The sequence below is a fragment of the Fringilla coelebs genome (assembly GCF_963513975.1).
Source record: "Fringilla coelebs genome assembly, chromosome: 1".
NCBI classification, from domain to species: domain Eukaryota; kingdom Metazoa; phylum Chordata; class Aves; order Passeriformes; family Fringillidae; genus Fringilla; species Fringilla coelebs.
In genome coordinates, this window is record NC_140028.1 from 22,805,021 (window position 1) to 22,823,799 (window position 18,779).

At 39.0% G+C, this 18,779-nt stretch overlaps 1 protein-coding gene across 1 annotated transcript in view; it reads right to left on the minus strand.

Moving 5' to 3' along the window:
* Positions 1-17,729, minus strand: part of VPS13B (vacuolar protein sorting 13 homolog B) — a 430,474-nt gene extending 412,745 nt beyond the window's left edge. Inside the window, 3 exon segments of the mRNA XM_084211579.1 lie at positions 8,391-8,534; positions 16,671-16,848; positions 17,629-17,729. Of these exon segments, the coding sequence (XP_084067705.1) occupies positions 8,391-8,534; positions 16,671-16,817 (291 nt within the window). The 5' untranslated portion in view covers positions 16,818-16,848; positions 17,629-17,729.
* Between the last annotated feature and the right edge of the window lie 1,050 nt (positions 17,730-18,779).

Genomic DNA, 18,779 nt, shown 5'->3' on the forward strand with positions numbered 1-18,779 from the left:
CTGAAGCAGTAACCCATGTGCAGCAAGCTCATAACACTTCAAATATCAGCAAAATAAATCTTTTCCATCAACAAACTTAGTATTGAAAAAAAAAAAAACCAAACATGTTTATAAACATGTACTGATTTAAAACTAAATTTTGAGATTCTGAATTCTCACAATGCTATTTCCCAAACAACTCGGTTTTGAAAATTAACCCATTCTGCTGCTTCACTTTCTGAGTTGCCAATGTTAAAATTGCCAAGTGCATTGACATGGCATTGCAATATAGACACTGGGTCTTGGACACTCTCTAGTCCCAAAACACAACTCTTGGGAAAAAAATACAGCACTAGCTATAGTTCAGAAAGATCAGTTCAGTAGGTCAGCTGATAGCTACTCAATTTATCATTTAGTGGAATGAGACTGATCAGACAAGCACATGCTTAGACAACACGTGGATGAGTGAAAAAGTTCCAGAAAGAAGAGGAATCAACTTCTACAGCCAAGAATCAAAGCACAATTACAGTTAAACTTGAATTCTAAGTAGAAAGCAGGAATCTAGCTAAGAAGTTGGTGTCCACAGTTTATGTATTTTAAAAAACCCAACCATATTAAAGAACAGGATAAGAAAAAAAAATGGGAATTATAAAAAATAAAGTAGTGAGAACCACAGATTAATTTAAGAGTGTCTGCACAAAAGAACAAGGCTTTTAAAAAGTACAAATCCAAAACATGTAACAAAAAGCACTGATTTCTGTGGAAATACAACTTGATCCAGAAAACAGCAAGCCCCTTATCTATTTTAGAACAAACCCATGCAATAATTGTGTTTTAGTAATTTGTTCTGAAGATATTTTCTTCAAAGCGTAGGAGAAAATAATAGTATATTAAACTACTAGGTCTGAAATATTATGACCAATTCAATAAACCCTATGCAGGATTCCCAAAAAAAATACACATACATGGAAAACTACACCAACACATCTAAAATTAGGATTACTTTTTTCCAAAATATGGCATCCTAAAAAGGTTCCACCAAAATAAGTGAGACATTTCTCAGCTATTCAGGTGTTCCAAGGCAAACAAGTAGAATTCTTCATGTAAGGGTTCTACCCTCACCTGATTAAACAATCTATTTAGAATTACTTGTGAATAAATGAAAGGTTAAAGGATCACTAGCACTACCCCAAAAAAAACCCCTACCCTTCCTGTCTTGGGGTGACTTCACATCCATCAAATTTCTTTAATCTCTTCTCACCTAACCCATTTCTCCACTTAGGTGCCTCAGCATTCCTTCACATACTACATCCATCCCCATTATCCTTTCCTCTTGCTACTTGAGAAGGACAGAAATCCAACTGATGTTCCACATAAGACCAACAAACTTCAAAAGTCGTGCTCCAAACAAGCATCTTGTACTAAGTTAACAATACCATAAATCTGATCCAAATTTAGTGCCTACTTTTGTAAATATCCTTGGGACACTATAGCCAGTCAGAGCGGACTCCAGAAGAGCTCTCTTGATTGGATGATATGCACGTTTCGATCTGGCTGCCTCTAACTTTACTAGCTGAAGGAAGAAAATTGAAGCTGCAGTCTCTGAAGCCTATAGAAAGGTCATAAATTGATGTACAGCACCAGTACCACACAAGTATTTAAAAAAGATGTCAGACCCCGAACCTGGGGCGTTGATTTAGCAGTTACAAGAAAGTTCATGTACACTCTGTATAAAGCATTGCAACATTAATGTATGTAATCCACATTTACACATAAGTAAATATATTTCTGTCCTTCTTAAATTTAAAGGACAATTAAACTGGGGTTTTTGGGGGCAATAAGTTGTTTAAAACTTGAAAAGTGTTATTTCCTTTTCGGCAAGGGCATGTTTCCCTACACACAACTGACGTCTTAAAAAGGCAAAGAGTCAAGTCTAAGGCAATACACCCAAATAATAATAAAAAACTCCAAACAATTCTTAATTCTAAATACCTAAATTTAAGAAAAGCAAAAAGGGAACTTGGGATAGATGACAAGATGCCTAGACATATGCCTAAGTACTATGAATTACAACAAGGCAGCTAGGGAACCTTCAGCTTCATTTACTATGAGGGCTGTCTTACAATCATTTTTTGCAAACCAAAGAAAATCATCAGTTTAGAAAGAGATAGTTCAGGCAAGTTCATGAAGAACTGCAGCCCATGGGAAGGACTCACATTGGAGAGGTTTGTGGAGGACTGTCCCTTGTGGGAGGGATGCCTTTCTGGGGGACTGGGAGAAGTCCTTCCACTAAGGACCAAGTGGCAGCAGTGTAATAAACTAACCACAACTCCATTCACTGCCCCCTGTACCACAGGCAGAGGAGATAGAGGATCAGGAATAAAGTAAAGCCAGGGTAGATGGGAGTGGTGGGGCAAGGCATTTTTAAGATTTGGGTTTACCTTTCATCATCCTGGTATGATTGGTAAAACTGTGCTACAGAACTGAAGGGAAAACTATAACTACACACAGCTCCTGGCAGCTTCCTTGCAACACCTATACCAACACAGGGCCATAACCTCACCTGGCTGTCTCCTCATGACACGCAAAGTGCATTCATCTGAACAAAAAAAGCTATTGAAAAACACTGATGTTATACAGTCTTAATACCTATTGACCAATCTGATTTTAGAAACATAGAATCATTTAGGTCAGAAAGGGTCTTTAAGATCAAGACTGTTAACCATTTTGACAGCATCAAAATGTTTTCTTGACAAGAACTACATTCAAAATCTGAGCTCTTGGCAAGAATACAGTCCCAACTATATTTACAACTGCTCTTTCTGCGCTTAAACCTGCTATCACAGTAAATATGCCTGACACTGAGCATTCATACATCCCCTCTCTTGCCTGGTCACCCACTGTTTGACTGCTCAGAAAAGCATCTTCCCAGTCAGTTCCTTCTCACATCAAGTAATATGTGTTCTCAAGATACTGGGACAGCTCTCTATGCCTTGTCCCTGTGGGTACTCTCAGGAGTTAGGTACAGCACAGCTGTTGAAGATGGCATCCAAGGTTGCACAAGCCAGAAAGCAGAAGTGCTTACAAGTCTTCTTCTTTACCAGAAACATCTAAAAGCAAGGCTAACACCTAAAAGCAAGTTTCATTCCCCCAGAGTAAGCAATAGGATTAGGTCAGAGGCGCCACACTATCGTTGCCTGTGGGCAGCACAACAACACTGAAAGATGTCCTAGGAGCCAGGAATAAGCACAGAAGGAATCAAGCAGGATCACTCATACCATTCACAGTAATCAGTTTCAGACATGTGAAATTTTACCATTACTTAGCCCTGAAAGGACTCAAATAGAAATATACTGGCAAATTCATATGAAAACTGTCCAAAATTAGGAACACATTAATAGGCATTCAGGTAATAAGACAGGTATTCAGACTGAGACAACACAAGGGCAGTGGCAGGACTCCTACACCTAGAGTATTAAGAAATATGCCTGCAGGAATCTTTGAACAAATTCACAAAGGCAATTTTTTCTTACATAAGCATAATTACTGCAATCTCAAGCATCAGATGCTTTGCTTTTAAAGTCTATTAAAGTGGTTAGCAGGAAAAAAAAAAATAGATAAATTACATGGTCACTCTTGTATACCCAGCCAGTACATGTGACTATTTATCCAGCTTTAAGCAAAGCTGCTCATCTCCTCAACCTCTCATTTGAAATCACTGGTGAAAGACAACAAGTGTCTGAACCAAATGCTGCAAAGCCTTTTTTAGCACCTTTTTTAGCCTCCTTTTACTACTTCTTCTATTCAAAGAATAAGTTCATTAAGTGTTTTTCCAAGACATTTGTGACATTTATCCCTTAAAAGGATAATATCCTTGAAAGATAACCTCTTACATAAAACACTTTTGTTCACATAGAGTGATTTATAGAAAAATAAGAACTCTTCAGACAGGAGCTCTTGACAGAAAATGCACAAAACCCAACAAAAGACTCTGCCAAACCTTCCTGAACCTTTGGAAAACATTAAATTACAGTCTGATTTGCACAAAGCAATTTGTTTTAATTCAAAATAATATGGAAAATTTTTCTTGTTATTCATATATACGCTAATTTGTATGCACGCACACACAGAAACAAAATCCTCTTTTTCTGCTATTACTCTATTAAAACATAAATAAGAGCATCATCAACTGGCTGCTCAATTAGAATTTCATATTCATCCTTAACTTGATATGATTCAACACTAGCTGATAACATAGTTTGCTTTCTATAGAGCAATTCTTGATATAATTTTTGCCTTAAATTTTGCTAAAACTCAGTATCAGATTTACTGAACTAAATATACTACTACTAAATATACTACTATGAAAGTAAGTACCAAATGAAATTAATTTAAAAAATAAAGACCTTGAGCTTCCCCATGAGCAAATAAAAAGCATAAATGTGAGCCACTAAAGACTGTTAGTTAAGTCTTCAGACTTCAATTCTTACCTCATTTCTGCTGTCACACAACACCAGACTTGTAGACTCAAATGGAAAAACACAGCACTGCTTGTCCATATAGCCACATTCAACTGTACTACTACAAACCAGGTGAGGAAAAAAAAATCACTAGAGCACTGCTTCAGATCTGGAGCAAGCTTTACCACCTAAGCAGACTTCATATAACTATACCCTCATCAAACACAAGCCTTCTGTCTTACCTTCAAAGTCCTTCATAATCTGTCAACACACCTTATCTCCCATCTCAATCACTTCCTGGTCAAGACCAATTTCTGCTTCCAACATTCTTTGGTGGCAGTCTCTACCAGCTGTCAGGTAAGAATGTGTCTGGTATTCTGACAGTCATGCTTGTGGGCTGTTCTCCACTGCCTCCACAAAGCTATACTATTCCTTCACAACTTTTTTTGTAATGCCTCATGAAAGGAGCAGTGCTCGATTGTCTGTAGGCTGATCTGGTTTCCCTGTGTGCTTCAACCTAACAGACTTCCCCAGTTCCATAATTAATTATCCTTGGAGTACAGGGATCATACACATCAGCATATTTCTGGTGTACTGTGCTCTGCTTAAAGGCAAGGACTCAAATGTGAAGCAGTAATAAAAGTAACACATTTCTCCTTGATCTCCTCATTTGCATCAGTTCCAAGACAAAAAAACCAAAGCATTCAAGGTGGAACATGAAGAATAATCTTGTGGTTAGTTATAATGGCAGGAAGGTGAAGAAAACAGACACAGGCTTACAGGCTTGTTCTTCCCAATTTGCACTACTTGAATTTAAAGCCTCTGGTTTGGGCATGGAGATACTTTAGCACTGAGAGAGGAAGAGAAAGGAGCAAAGAATTTCAAATATATTTAAAAGAAAAAAAAAGAATGTGTAGAAGAGAAAAGAGTTAAGAACAGTCCAACAGGACAAAGGGAGAAAACCTCTCATAGGAAAAGCAGCAATCAACACATATTTACATATTTTAAAAAGGGGTTTCAATTCTATATGAAGCCCAGAGATTTAATATATACAGATAGGTAATGAGAAGAACATAAAATACTGGAACTTTAATCACTTCCTAAAACACAATATAGCACTCATGAAGAACACAGTCAGGACAGTCAATTACTATAACCTAAATACAAGTCAAGCAAACTTCAGAATCACATTAATGTGTTTAAGAACAGATTTAAAAATCATACCAACATATTTGAGAACATAATAAATGCTCATATTTAAAACTCAGTGCTGCAGAAGATTAGTTCAGGAGCAAAAAGAAAAAAAGCCGGCACAGTTGCATTAGACTGACCGACATCAAAAAGCAATGCGAAACACCTCACGGCCAAATTCTATTTCATGTACTGACATTAACCAAAGTCATAACCAAAAGGCAAACAAAGCATGTTCAATAGAACACCCCTTTACTCAAAGTTGATGCAGCACTTCAGTAAAGGATCCACATTTGATGCTTGGGTTTTAGAAGCAATAGTACCAGATGTAGAAAAGAAGAAAAAGGAAACAAAGCACAGAAGAAAAAGGGGAAAAGCAAAGACCTTCAAAATGTAAATTCCACTAATTCTACAGAATTCTGGATTTTGTACATCATTAAGTGAACTTACCACTTCTACAACACTTCTGCTTAGAAAAAGAATTTTTGCATAAAACTAGAAGTTGAGCCATTACTGTCCAATCCAAACTTAGCTGAGGAGATGCGGAAATAAGCACAAACAACAAAAAACCTAACTAAACTAATACTGAAGCTGAACTAACAATGACACAGCATCACAGTAAAACATATATGTACAAAAGCATCCTAGGGAACAGATATTCCCTAAAGATTAAAGCAAAACCCTCTCTTTCCTTTAAGAAAATCTGTAGGGTCACTGGATAATAGCTTCAAACAATGCCAAGTATTTTAACCTTCATATTTCTTCAAAAGAAACATTGTTTGAAATAGCACTTTTCCAAAGAAAACACACCTCACTAAGCTGAGGTCAAGAACTTTATTTTTTGCTCAGGTGATATTATCCCTGTGCTCATTAGAGGTCTCACCTGAGGAAGGAAATACAGGGTCAAGCCAATCAATTTGAGAACTAAACTAAGCTTTCTTGCTAATTATGCTCTTCACTGACATGAAGTTCCTGGCAGAACAGTTCCAACTAGAGCTAAACTCTCTGAAAGTTCATTTCACTGCCATTTTCCACAGAAATATTTCATTTCATTCATATTATTATTCAGTGATTACAAAAATTTTTATGACAATTGTTTTTAGCCAAGCACACTGCCATACTCTGAACACTTTTAAATAGTAATTGAAAAAATGAAATTCAACTTGTCAACTTTTTAAACCATATCCTCAGAAAACAGCATAAAAGTGTTTTCATCTACATTCTTGTTCATCAAAGATAATCCTTCTATGGCACAGACCCAAATTTTACCCTCCTGAGCATACATACCAATGAATAATTTGTTCAAATGTCAGTTGCAATTTTCAAAACTCTCTTCTTGCCTCTGAATCTTAAACATCTGTAACAAATACTTGTTTTGAGAGTGCTTTACATTCATGACACTTGACCTTTTGATGTATGCACCACAAAATTTAAGTTTCAAATACCACGCAAGCAGGAAATCTGATCATTTCAGCAGTAGCCATCTGCAAGGTCCAATATCAAATATTAGTTCTGGGTTGCACAAAGTCATGGGCTACAAATCTTTTTCTGCAATTCATAATTAGTTGCAATTTGCTGCTCCCAAAAACACACTTCTTGTGAAACATCTGGCCTCAAAAGGTTACCTTTACATTGGAAAAGTACTTAATATTTGGCTGGTCGTGCATATATGTGCACATCCACATATGCACACAGATTAAGTGTAACTACAGAATTCAAGCATGTCCTCTGTGGGTGGCTAGGACTAGAGATTTCTACTCCAGCATAAAAGCTTCTTATTTCTGTAACTGTATAAGGATATATCAAGAAATATGAAAAAACAGGAAAGTGTTTTCCAATGTTCTTGCTGCCTTGTATCTAGTTATTGATGTTAAATTTTAACAGCTCATCAAGCACCCTACCAAACACTTAGAGTTTTTCACAAACTGGAATTTTTGTTTGCATGATCCTTAATACAAGTGAAGCACTGTTGAAATCAAAATGTTAACAAGGCTTTTAGAAAACCAACAAGCCAAATAAACTTGTAAGCCTCTCTAGAATTAAAGTACCATGCTGATTAAAAAAACCCCACCAGTTCAACATTAACACAACCAAGTATTTTGGTTAACTGAGTCAGACATATGACAAAAATTGAGGCACTGCATATTTTAGCTTCATTATGTCAGAAGGAAACCTTACCTGAGCCTGTAAAAACAGCCTAATGTACAAATTATTCTAAGCAACTAAAAGAAAAAAAAAAAAAAATCCCTCAGGACCCTTACATACAAGAAGTCTTCCAAACACACTCAAGCAAGCAGTATAATTTCTAAAGGTAAAAATTACTTAGACTCCAGGATCTTCAAAGCATTCCTTCAATAACAGCAACACAACTTTTGAAAAATGCCCAGTGCAGATTTGTGCCACAGACAGCTGACTCAAGCAACCAGCACTGCTGCTTGGGTCAGAGAAGCTGAAGAACACAGGATGCTATACTGCTCTTGAAATCAATTTCTTCTCTAGTCATCAGAAAAACCAGACAGAGCACTATTAACTTGCTTTCATATCTGCAAGAACACAACTACAGCGAATAAAGAGTTTAAAAATAAACATAAAGGAAGATATTAGCCATGACAAGAAGAAAAATATTAGCCTCTCAGAAAATAAAAGGGATCCCAACTTCATATACCAGATTCTTCAGAAAGGTTTCAAGAAAGGGGCCTACAGAAACTCTTATTCTCATGAACCTCACAATGTTGGAAAAGTGTTCATGACATTTCTTACCTGAGCCCCATCCTTTAACTTCAAGATGCATTCCATTGTATTGATAGTGATAACAACTGGTTCTGATCCCAATTTCGTCCATGGCACGTGAATCCGAAGTTCATGAATATGCCCACTTAAAAAAGTAAATGGCAGTTTCAGTTCCTAACAAGAACAAAGAATGTAGAATTAACTACTGAAGCATATCAAAATTACAGACACATTTGTAACTCAAAATAGTGATGTTCTATCACAAGGCAAAAGTTATTCTCCCTCCCCTAATCAGCAGCGTGCCACAAGACTTGGCATTTGCCTTTATAATCACTCGCACAACTATGTCACAATTAGTCTGTTCAAAGGAGACATTTGGGTTACCATGTCCTTGATAATAGAAGACAGCTTAAAACCACCTCTCCCTCACATGAAGCTACTGCAAACTGTTTCACTATTCAAGGTACAAGTAGAAACAAAGTGAAGGTAAATACTTAAACTGATATGCAACCAGTATTACTGTGAAGAATACAAATTTGGAATTAAATATTGACAGTGCCACAGTAAGGTAATTTCTTTTGAAATATTTTAGTGCTTAAGAGTTTTCAGAGCTTAGTTCTAGTAAGACTGGCCCATTGTTGCTCCTTTCACATCCAACTACTTAGTAAATACAAAGTTATTAAATTTTTCATTGGCAAAACCAGACTCCTACACAGCAAGGTCTAATGTAGATGTCTCACTGGTTTAAAAACCTGTGCAAGTCAGTCCAGAGCTTCTAAAAAATGCCCGGGCATTCCATCCAACACAGATCACAACTCTGCAGGACAGCCTCAGGGAACCAGCTGCTGCTTGCAGCAATTCAGCAGGAAATAAGGTGCCAAAGTTTAGATTAAAAATACTCAACTAAGTAAATTGGTGTACATACAATACAAAGTGTACAAAGTGCTGCAATTTCCCAGTAGCTTCAGGTGTTCTGCAAAAAAATTAGTTCAACACTTAACCAACAGAAGGTCAGGCTAGAGAGCTGGTCCCAGGGTGAGCAATCAAGACTTGGAATAAGGAAAACAATTGTTTACTGTAAAATAAGAAGCAATATTTGATATGTTAAAATTTAAGTCAGCATTCTCAATACTAAGTATTCTAATGCTCAGGTTTCAGGGATGCTTCATCTTTTCACCTTCCTAATCTCATATTCTGATATTTTTACTATGAAGTCTTAAAGTTTTAATGGAGAAAAAACAACACATCTTCACTTCAAGTGAAGTGAACTATATACCTTATAGCCTGGTATTTTCATCATCTTAGATGCTGAGAACTACAAGTGCAGTATATCCTCAGGTTGAGAAATAATTGAGCCTAAGTCTCCCAGATACAGGGAAGCAATTTTGGCCAACCATACTGTGACCATACAGTCCAACTGCCTGACCAATTCAGGGCTGACTAGAAGTCAAAATATGTTATTAAAGGCATTTTCCAAATGCCTCTTACACACTGACAAGCTTGGGAAGCCTGCAGGAAGCCGGTTCCAGTGTTTGACCACCCTCTCAGTAAAGAAATGCATCCCAATGTCCAGACTAAGCCTCCTGTGGTACAGCTCTGAACCATTCCCACATGTCCTATCCCTGCATACCAGGAGGAAGAGTTCAGCATCTCCCCCTCTGTCTGGGTCGGCTGTTGTCTGTCTCTGCTTAGACACATTCGTTCTGATCGGGCTTCAAAAGACAAGGCTGGACTCTCAGGTTTTTGGTCTTCAAGGTTGTTTATTATTTCTTATCTACAAAGTTTTCTCTCTGCTTAGCTGGGATCTGACCAGCAAGGCAGCCAAAGGCACTCTGACAGCCCACGGGGCAGTTGTCTTTTTATAGCAAAACTTATGTAAACCTTATTTACTTTTTGTCTCTAATACTTACTATCTTTATTAGCAAGTGTACCTTCACTAAGAACTTCTCAAAAAATATTTGCGTCACACAGAAAATGGAAGACAAGAAGGAGGAAGAACTATGAGATAGGCCTAAATTCTTCTATTTTGTCTTTATAACTTTTCTGTACCAAAACTTTAAAACTTGTGTTTTATTCTGTAATTATACTATTTCTATATCATTCAAACCTCAGTGATTCTCATATCTTCATAGGCAGGTGGCACATCTCTAGAGGGATCAAAGTCAAGCTACTAAGTGCTTTTGGCAACATTCTAAGACTTTTGAGCCTCTTAAGGGTTCTCTCGGTAGCTCTGGACATCTGGAGAGATGTGCTGAATTCTCACACCCCTCCATGCCCCCTCCTCAGGAAGCTGTAGAGAGCTGTGAGGTCACCCCTCAGCCTCCTTTTCCCCAAATGAAACAAGCCCAAAGTCCTCAGTCCCTTCAACAGGACATTGTCTCCAGCCCTTTCATCACCTTTGTTGCCCTCCTCTGGACACATTCTCATCCTTTACCCTCGTTCTTCAGCTGTGGGGCCCAGAGCAGCACACAGAGCTCAAGGCAAGGCTGCACCAAGTCTGTATAACAGGACAGTCACCTCTGTGACCAGCCGGTGATGCTGGGTTTGATGTACCCCAGGAAGGGGTTTGTCCTCTGGGCTGCCAGGGTACATTGCTGACTCCTACTGAGCCTGCTGCTGACCAGCACACACAGGCTCTTAACTGTATTTTGGTAAACTCAGGAACACAAATCTTTTTTCAGGACTCCAGAATTATCCTGGCAAGCCAGGGCTTAAGCACGTTTGCCCCTTGCTCAGGTTAGGTACATGCATCTCATTCAACACAGAATTCCTATGAATGAACAGATGTTACACAGAGAAGGTCCATGAAACTCAGAAATCAAGCAGGTAAGTTGCTAGGGAATTTAAAACAAATATCTACCAGTGGATCCAGAAAGACTCTTTTCCTGCACTGCTTGACCCTAGACCTATCCTTGCTGTACAAAACTTCTATATGAATAAAATTTGGGGACAAGGGCACTTTGCATTTAATATTTGATATGTACTATAAAGCCTTAAAGTATGCCTATACAATATTTCTATGAAGCTAGCTAATGTAATTTTTTGCCTAAATATATTGAGATGAATACATTTATCAGTGATAAATTCATGAATAATTAATATATAATCAAATCTTAGTTTTATGTGTTGAAAGCCCCCTAAAAAGTTTTAGTTTCTTAAGTAGTTAACATCTCTTAAGTTCAGAGTTGAAATCATCACCATGTACACCTGTGACAGGTTTGCAGCTTGAGAGTCCTCAGGATGTCTAGAAGCAAGTCAACTATTCTTAACAATATCTACACCATCACAGCAAGAACAGCTGCTAAGAGAAGCAATTTTAGGGAACACTTTCCCCCACTCTGCAGCTGATACCTCCTAAACCTTTCTACTGGTACAATCAGAAAGTTTATCCTGTATCCAGGATCTAAGAGTACTGTATATTCACTGCTGACAAAATATTCAGAGGAGAAAACTACACTAAATTATAGCTCTATTTTTTTGCCAAGTACAGCTTTCAGTTTGTAAATTAGTATTTGGGCCTTAATGAGTGCTGATTAATGAAGTATAAAAAACCACACCCATCTTATACTACAAAAACTCGACTCCTACTTCAGCCATGCTTACACAAAGTCACAACTAATTTCAAGTCCCCATTTTAAGAGATTACAGTTTCAGACTTTCTCATTAAAAGTTCAAAGAAAATTGTTGATTTGTTTTTAGAAAGTGTTTTTTCTTCATCTCATTCACTACTGTACTTCAGGATTTTAGCCAAAAGCCTCGCCTAAAAATTCTGCCCTAGGCTTACAAGCAACACAAATAAAATTGGCATCCAGACAGTCTTATTTAGTCAAGACACTGAAAAGCAAGTATTGCACTGTTTAGCTAAAAATCCTGCTATATGATTAATCATACAGTAACTTAAGTAGTGTCTTTTGTCCCTGAGATTTTTGGGGGGGCAGTGGGAAACTGGGGAGACACATGAAGTGTGGCACAGAAATAAATTATAAAAAACATGCAATCTAAAAATACATTACAACATAAGAGACAACGCTTTCAGAGATAAAGGCAGCGAACTCCCACTGTTAATAATAATAGAAATAAACTCCCATTCTGGACTTATAGATGCATAAGTTTTTATCACTCATCACTTCCACAAGGTCTATTTAGATCCTGGCTTGTCATTACCTCAAAAGGCATTCTTTTCCACTATTTGCTGGGTGGATTTAACAGATTCTCTCTTTTGTCTAGTTAACCACAAGATATTAAAAGAAACAGAAGTAGGAATTATTTCAAAATAAAGATGATAAAAGCAAATGCACAACATATTTAGAAGGTAGTTCTTTTTCAAAGGAAATTTAGATACAAATGTTATCTGTCAGTAAGGAAACCCATTGTCCTGGTTACAGCTAGGGCAATTAGAATAAAGCACTGTAGAGAACTATTTCTTGTACTATTCAGTAGACAATACAAATGTGTGCCAAATTAAGCAACTTGTTCATAACACAACATAACAAAGAACATTTTTATTCCTCCCTATTTCCTACGCAATCTTTCTCCTTTCATTAAGTATGGCTTGAAATTTTTAATATTTCTTCTAGACCCACGACTGATAAAACTTCACATTTTAGATTTTCCATTTAATCGTATAAATCCTTCACAAAAATATATATGACTGAAACTGAACTTCTGGGCTTGACCCATAAATAACTGACTAACATGTAAGACTGCAGAGTAGATGATCATAACTCCCCTTTCCCTAAAATCTCCCCTTTCCCTAAAACACAAGACTGTTTTAAAAGCTGGGTGATAGGCAAGTACTCGTTCTCCACATCAGTGTTAACTCAAATACCTTTTCTTCACAGTCAAGGCTGTATTTCACACGTAAGCAGTGGCATATAAAAGAGACTTAAAATAAGGATATTTCAATGTTCCCACTTCCCCAAAATTATTTTAAGTACATTAGAATTTTTCATGTTTCTTTCTATACAAATTCTTTTTAGATCAAGGTATCCTTTGTCTTCCAAAGACTACTTAATCTTTCCCTTCTGCATTTGCAAAACAGCTAAAAACTAATTATGGGAATATACAAAATCAGCAAGAAGAGATCATGATGTATGTCATCTTTTTGGCATCACTGTGTCAACAGATATACCACACACAAGCTACTTATCAAGTTCAGAGGAAATTCTGTTACCTCTGCTACTACAAGAACTTCACACAAAACTTGACAAAAATGCTTAAAACACTTTTCCAAAAAATAATGTTTAAAGTATTAGTTTCAAAATTTTATTACAAGTTACTTTCTTGAAGTATTTTTTGCATAATGTGCATATTATGTACAGATGGAAAAGTTCTTGGAACGTTCAGTCTTCTGGTAATTGAATCGCTCAGGATAGGAAAAAAAAAATCAAAATTTTATTAGATTTCATCTTCAACCAAAGATAATTATTATAAAATCAAATGGCTATTCAGAGAGTGACACAATTATATACAAAAGCTACCCTACACCTAGAAAATTCAAGCTGAGTACAAACTAGTACTTGACTTCCACAGAAGACTTCAACAGACCTGGTTTGTACAAAAAAAGGGGGACTGAGAGCAGGACAGACCCTAAGAGTTATTACAATGACATTCATCTTAGTTTAATGAAAGCATAAAACTTACAAAAATATATGTAAAATACACGCAAAGTATTTTCAGATACTGGAACATTCTCTTCACGTTTGGTAAATTTTCTGTCAAGAACTGTATTTCATCTGATCTCAAGAGGTATTGGCTCCAATTTGGTCAAAAGTATAAATTATAATCTTCTATAAGACAAACAGCAGTTTATGCTTTGTTGTTATCTATCCTTTGGGACACTGTTGGGTGGCTCAAAACAGCACAACATGACATGGGAACACTAACATCACCTAAAGTGCATGGAGCAGGAAGCACACACTTCTTCCCAAATCTGTCATAAAGTGCTTCATCCAGGTAGTGGGTCACCTATGCTAACACTCCTAAAAACCATGTATAACTCCACAGAAGATGGGATTCTCTATAAATGTTTAAAGCTCTAGACAAATACATCCAGGACAGATGGATTTGTATGCAAGAACCTGAAGCATGAAGTTAAAGCTGTGTTCATGTCAGATAAAGAGCAGGGAACCAGGCTGGGGATCGCAACCCAGGACAGAAAAGTGTTTAAAGAGCAGAGCAGTTAAGGGGACTAACGTTGGGTATCATGCATCCATCCAGGGAGAGAGCCCAACTAAAATTATATATACTGGTCATTTTTAGAGACCAGCTTTTCAAGGGAGCTCCTGACAGCTACAGTGGCTTGGATACTTTGCATTCTCACACAGTGCTTACTTGAAGAGTTTTGCTGAGCAGAAATAAACAGCATAATAAACAGCATCCACTCCACAAAAAAAAAAAAAAAAGAAGAAGACACTCTAAATACCCACTGGACCCACTCTTGTCTGTGGGTCCAGACAAGTCCAAAGAATAATAAGAACAAAATGAAGATAACTACATTTTACAAACACCCAGCCAAATAATGTCAAAACAATGAATCTGACCTAAATTTTGCATCCATCATATATTCACATTCCCATTCAAATGACCAAATATGGCAGTATTTGCCACAAGAGTCATGACAATATCAGGTTGAGCTGTTTATTTAGGAACCCAGTTTATAGGCATAAAAAGATGAAGCAAGGGATCATCTAACAGGTAACTGCAACTACTGGAAAGGGAACACCACCAATGACAGTAGCAAAATTCTTATAGTGACAGGTAATAAGTTTGACAGCAAGTTTGATATTTCCATCCCAAGTCTTCATTTGTTATTAGGACAAACTTTCTCTCCACACAGCAGAGCACTGAAACACCTTACCCAGACAGGAGCTTCTCACAAGACAGAGTTAAAGACCCAGCTGAAGAAAAACACATCATGTCTGACATAATGCTGGCAACAGCCCTGCTCAAAACAGGAGGTTGGACTAGATGACCTCCAGAAATCCTTTCTGATCAACCCTTCTTTGTACACATACATTTAAAAAGGCTCATGGGGGAACACATCCTACAGAAAATCAGCTGTATGGACAAGTAATAGACCTGTATTGTACTTGTATGTACCCTGTAATAGAGAGAGAAAATACAGAGGCTATGAAACACTTGAAGGAAGACAAGAAAGGTTCTTTAAAAAGCACAGAAAACAGAGCAAGATCTCTTCTAAGATTGTCTCTTACAGAGAGAGAACAGGTTCAGAGATTCTTCCAGAACAGGTTCAGAGATTCTCAATTAACCATAAGTATAACTTTCATATTTTAAAAGGTGCTCCCAACAGAGACACGCAGTCACCCCAGCCTATTGCAATGCCTCGCAATCAGACACATGAATGAGATTTCCATTTATGTCTAACCTAAGTCTCCCAACATGCAATTTATTCAATTGCTTCTTGTCAGATCCAAATAATTCTTGCCCTATCTTGTCTCACCTTATTTTAGTCAACATTAAAAACATATTCCCTGTATATTTTATTCTTCTCTCAAGGGATGTATTTATTAAATTTCCCATTCTTTGCTGCATTTCTCTCAGCTCCTTCACTTGGTTGGACTACATCTGGCCACAGAACTCCAGCTAAGCCCTGCTACTTCATGCACAACAGAGAGAAGCTTTATCAATCTCACACACTCAAGTTGTCAACTCAGATAAGCATGAAAGGAAACCATCCCTGTGCTAAGGCTTTACCACTGCATATTGACAGCAGGCTCCAAAGTCTGTATCCAGTGTTTTACTTGGTCAAGCTTTTTATTTTAAGGCTAAGTTTTACTGTGTCTTTGATTTAATCCACAGAAACCAGATGATCAAATCTATTCCTCAACTACTCAAGTACAGATACAAATGGAACAATGAAATCTGAAGTTGGAAAACAATACAAAGCACAAATGGTTTTAGTATGCATAATTAAAAAGAGATCCCACTTTACTTGGTGACCTTTCAACTTAGTTACTATATGTAATTTGTAAATATGACTGGAAAAGCAATTCAATTAATGCTCCTACCATAAAACAATAGCTACTGAAAGAAGAAACATGTCCACAAAAAAGCCTCTCTTCACACTCCATAACTTTCAGATCGTGTAAAGAATTACCATTCACTGCTAAACAAATGGCATGAAATTAAAGCAAGAATAACTGAGTGCAGGGGGGAAAAAATACTTGCATAAGAAGAAAACCAGCAAGCACTAAGTTATTACTTAGCTGTGCAGGCCAATTTAAAATAATTCAGACAACTTATTTTAAATCAAAGACACAGACTGTAACTGCTATAAACATAACATACCTGTTCGAGTACATCCAACTTTAATTCAAGTTTACTGAGCACAACGTCTCCTCCCCAGAGTGACAACTGCAGATCTGAAGGCTTCAAGTTCTTTATGTAGCGATTCACATAACTCATCAAAATAGGAGTTACATAGGACTCCAGCATTCTGGAAGACCTCTGTATTACAGGTCAAGCACTAGGAAAAGGACAAGAAATTGAGATGTCAGTCTAATTTTCAATAATGCAACACTCCCATTGTTTGAATGTATGAAAATAATTCTAAATATCATTTATAGTCATAGGTTCATACAGTTACATACAAAGATAAAATGTACAGAAAGATGCAAGCACATCTGTTTATATGTATAAATTTTCAGGCTACATATAATATATATGTATATTCACACACACATATCTGTGTGTGAACATATATCTATTCATACACACATATATATATCAGAACTATTAACTAGCTTGTCCAAAAGAAAAGCCAAACAAACAAACGAAGAAACAGAAAAGGTGATCGAGCACTCCACCATGCTTTCACACAGCATTTAAGTGCCAGGAAAACTCCTTTTTGGAGTCATCAAAAGTATAAATTTGGATAACATCAAAAAAGGGTAACTCCTAACTCATAACTCATAAGAGTCCACACTAAAATACCGCCTTAGATGCACCTCACCGGTCTCAGCACCGTGTACAAGGCAACCCTGCCAGTTTCGTGCCAGCCTGAACTCCAAACAACCAACATCCTTCACGAATGGAGCTGAGGTTACGTTAAGGTCTGCCATCACTCCCATCCCTCCCCACAGCCTTTCCCAAACCCCGGCCGTCCTGAGGAGACCCTTCCCCGTCCCGTCACCGCCGCGCCTTCACCCGGATACCTTCGCAAACCCGGGAACGCCGCGCCCGTACCTTCGGGACACATCCTCGCACGTCCCTCCCGCGGGCCCACGCCCCCTCAGGGCCCCTTTACCTGTCCCTGCACAGCGCCCCGAGGCTCCGCGCCCACCCCGGGCCGGCCGGGCCGCGGGAGCGCCGCGCACGCAGCGCCTCCGGCAGCGCCTCCCGCCCCGGCTCCGCCGCTCGGGCGCTTCCGGGTTTCCCGGCGCACGCGCGCTCCTCCGCCGGCCCTCGGCCGGAAGCGTCCGGCGCGAGCGCGGGGCGGGGCCAGGCGGTGGCTCTGAGGGCGGCGGAGGTCACGTGCCCTGGACGGGCGGGCCTTCCCCGGCGTCCCCGTCAGGCGGAGGCAGCGCGCGGGCCGTGTGACAGTGGCAGAGACGCGGGACGAGCGAGGCTGGGAAGGACTCCGAGGTCATCGAGTCCAGCCTGTGACCGAACAGCACCATGACAACCGCACCATGGCGCTGAGCGCCACGTGCGGTCTTTACCTAAACACCCCCAGGGACGATGACTCCACCACCTCCCTGGGAAATCCGTTCCAGTGTCTAATCACCCACCCTTCACGGGAATAAATTCCTCCTAACGTCCAACCTGAACATCCTCTGACACAGCTTGAGTTTATATCCTCATGTTCTCTCCATTTTTTTCTGGGAGGAGACGCCAATTCCCATCTGGCTCCAGCCTCCTTTTAGGCAGTGGTAGAGGGCGATAAGGTCATCCCTGAGCCTCCTTTTCTCCAGGCTAAACACCCCCGGCTGCCCCAGCTGCTCCTCACAGGACCTGTCCTCCAGAGCCTTCACCACCTCCATTCCCTTTCTCTGGACTCTCTCCCGCACCTCAATGTCCTTGCTGAACTGAGGGGCCCGGAACTGCCTGCAGCATGGACACAGACTCCTCCCAGGGCCGAGTGGCCCGGCCACCCGTCGGGTGTGTGAGCCCCCGCCGTGGGGAGCTTGGGCATGGCGGGCTCGGTCCCGGAGCTCTGTGAGCCCCGGCCTCAACCAGCCCCAGCTCCGCGGTTTGGTTCATGTTGTAAAAAGTGACAAATGGTCGTGTGGGGCAAACCCCAGTGGTGACAAACACTTGTTCCCACTCTGTTTAATAAAGGTGCGCATTTTCTGGCTTGGTTAAGAGAAAGGTTCTGCTTAGGTTGTCAATTTCACTATTTCAGATGTGAGAGGTGTTCCTGACACCCAGGAATACCCTCGATGTTCTGCATGCCTA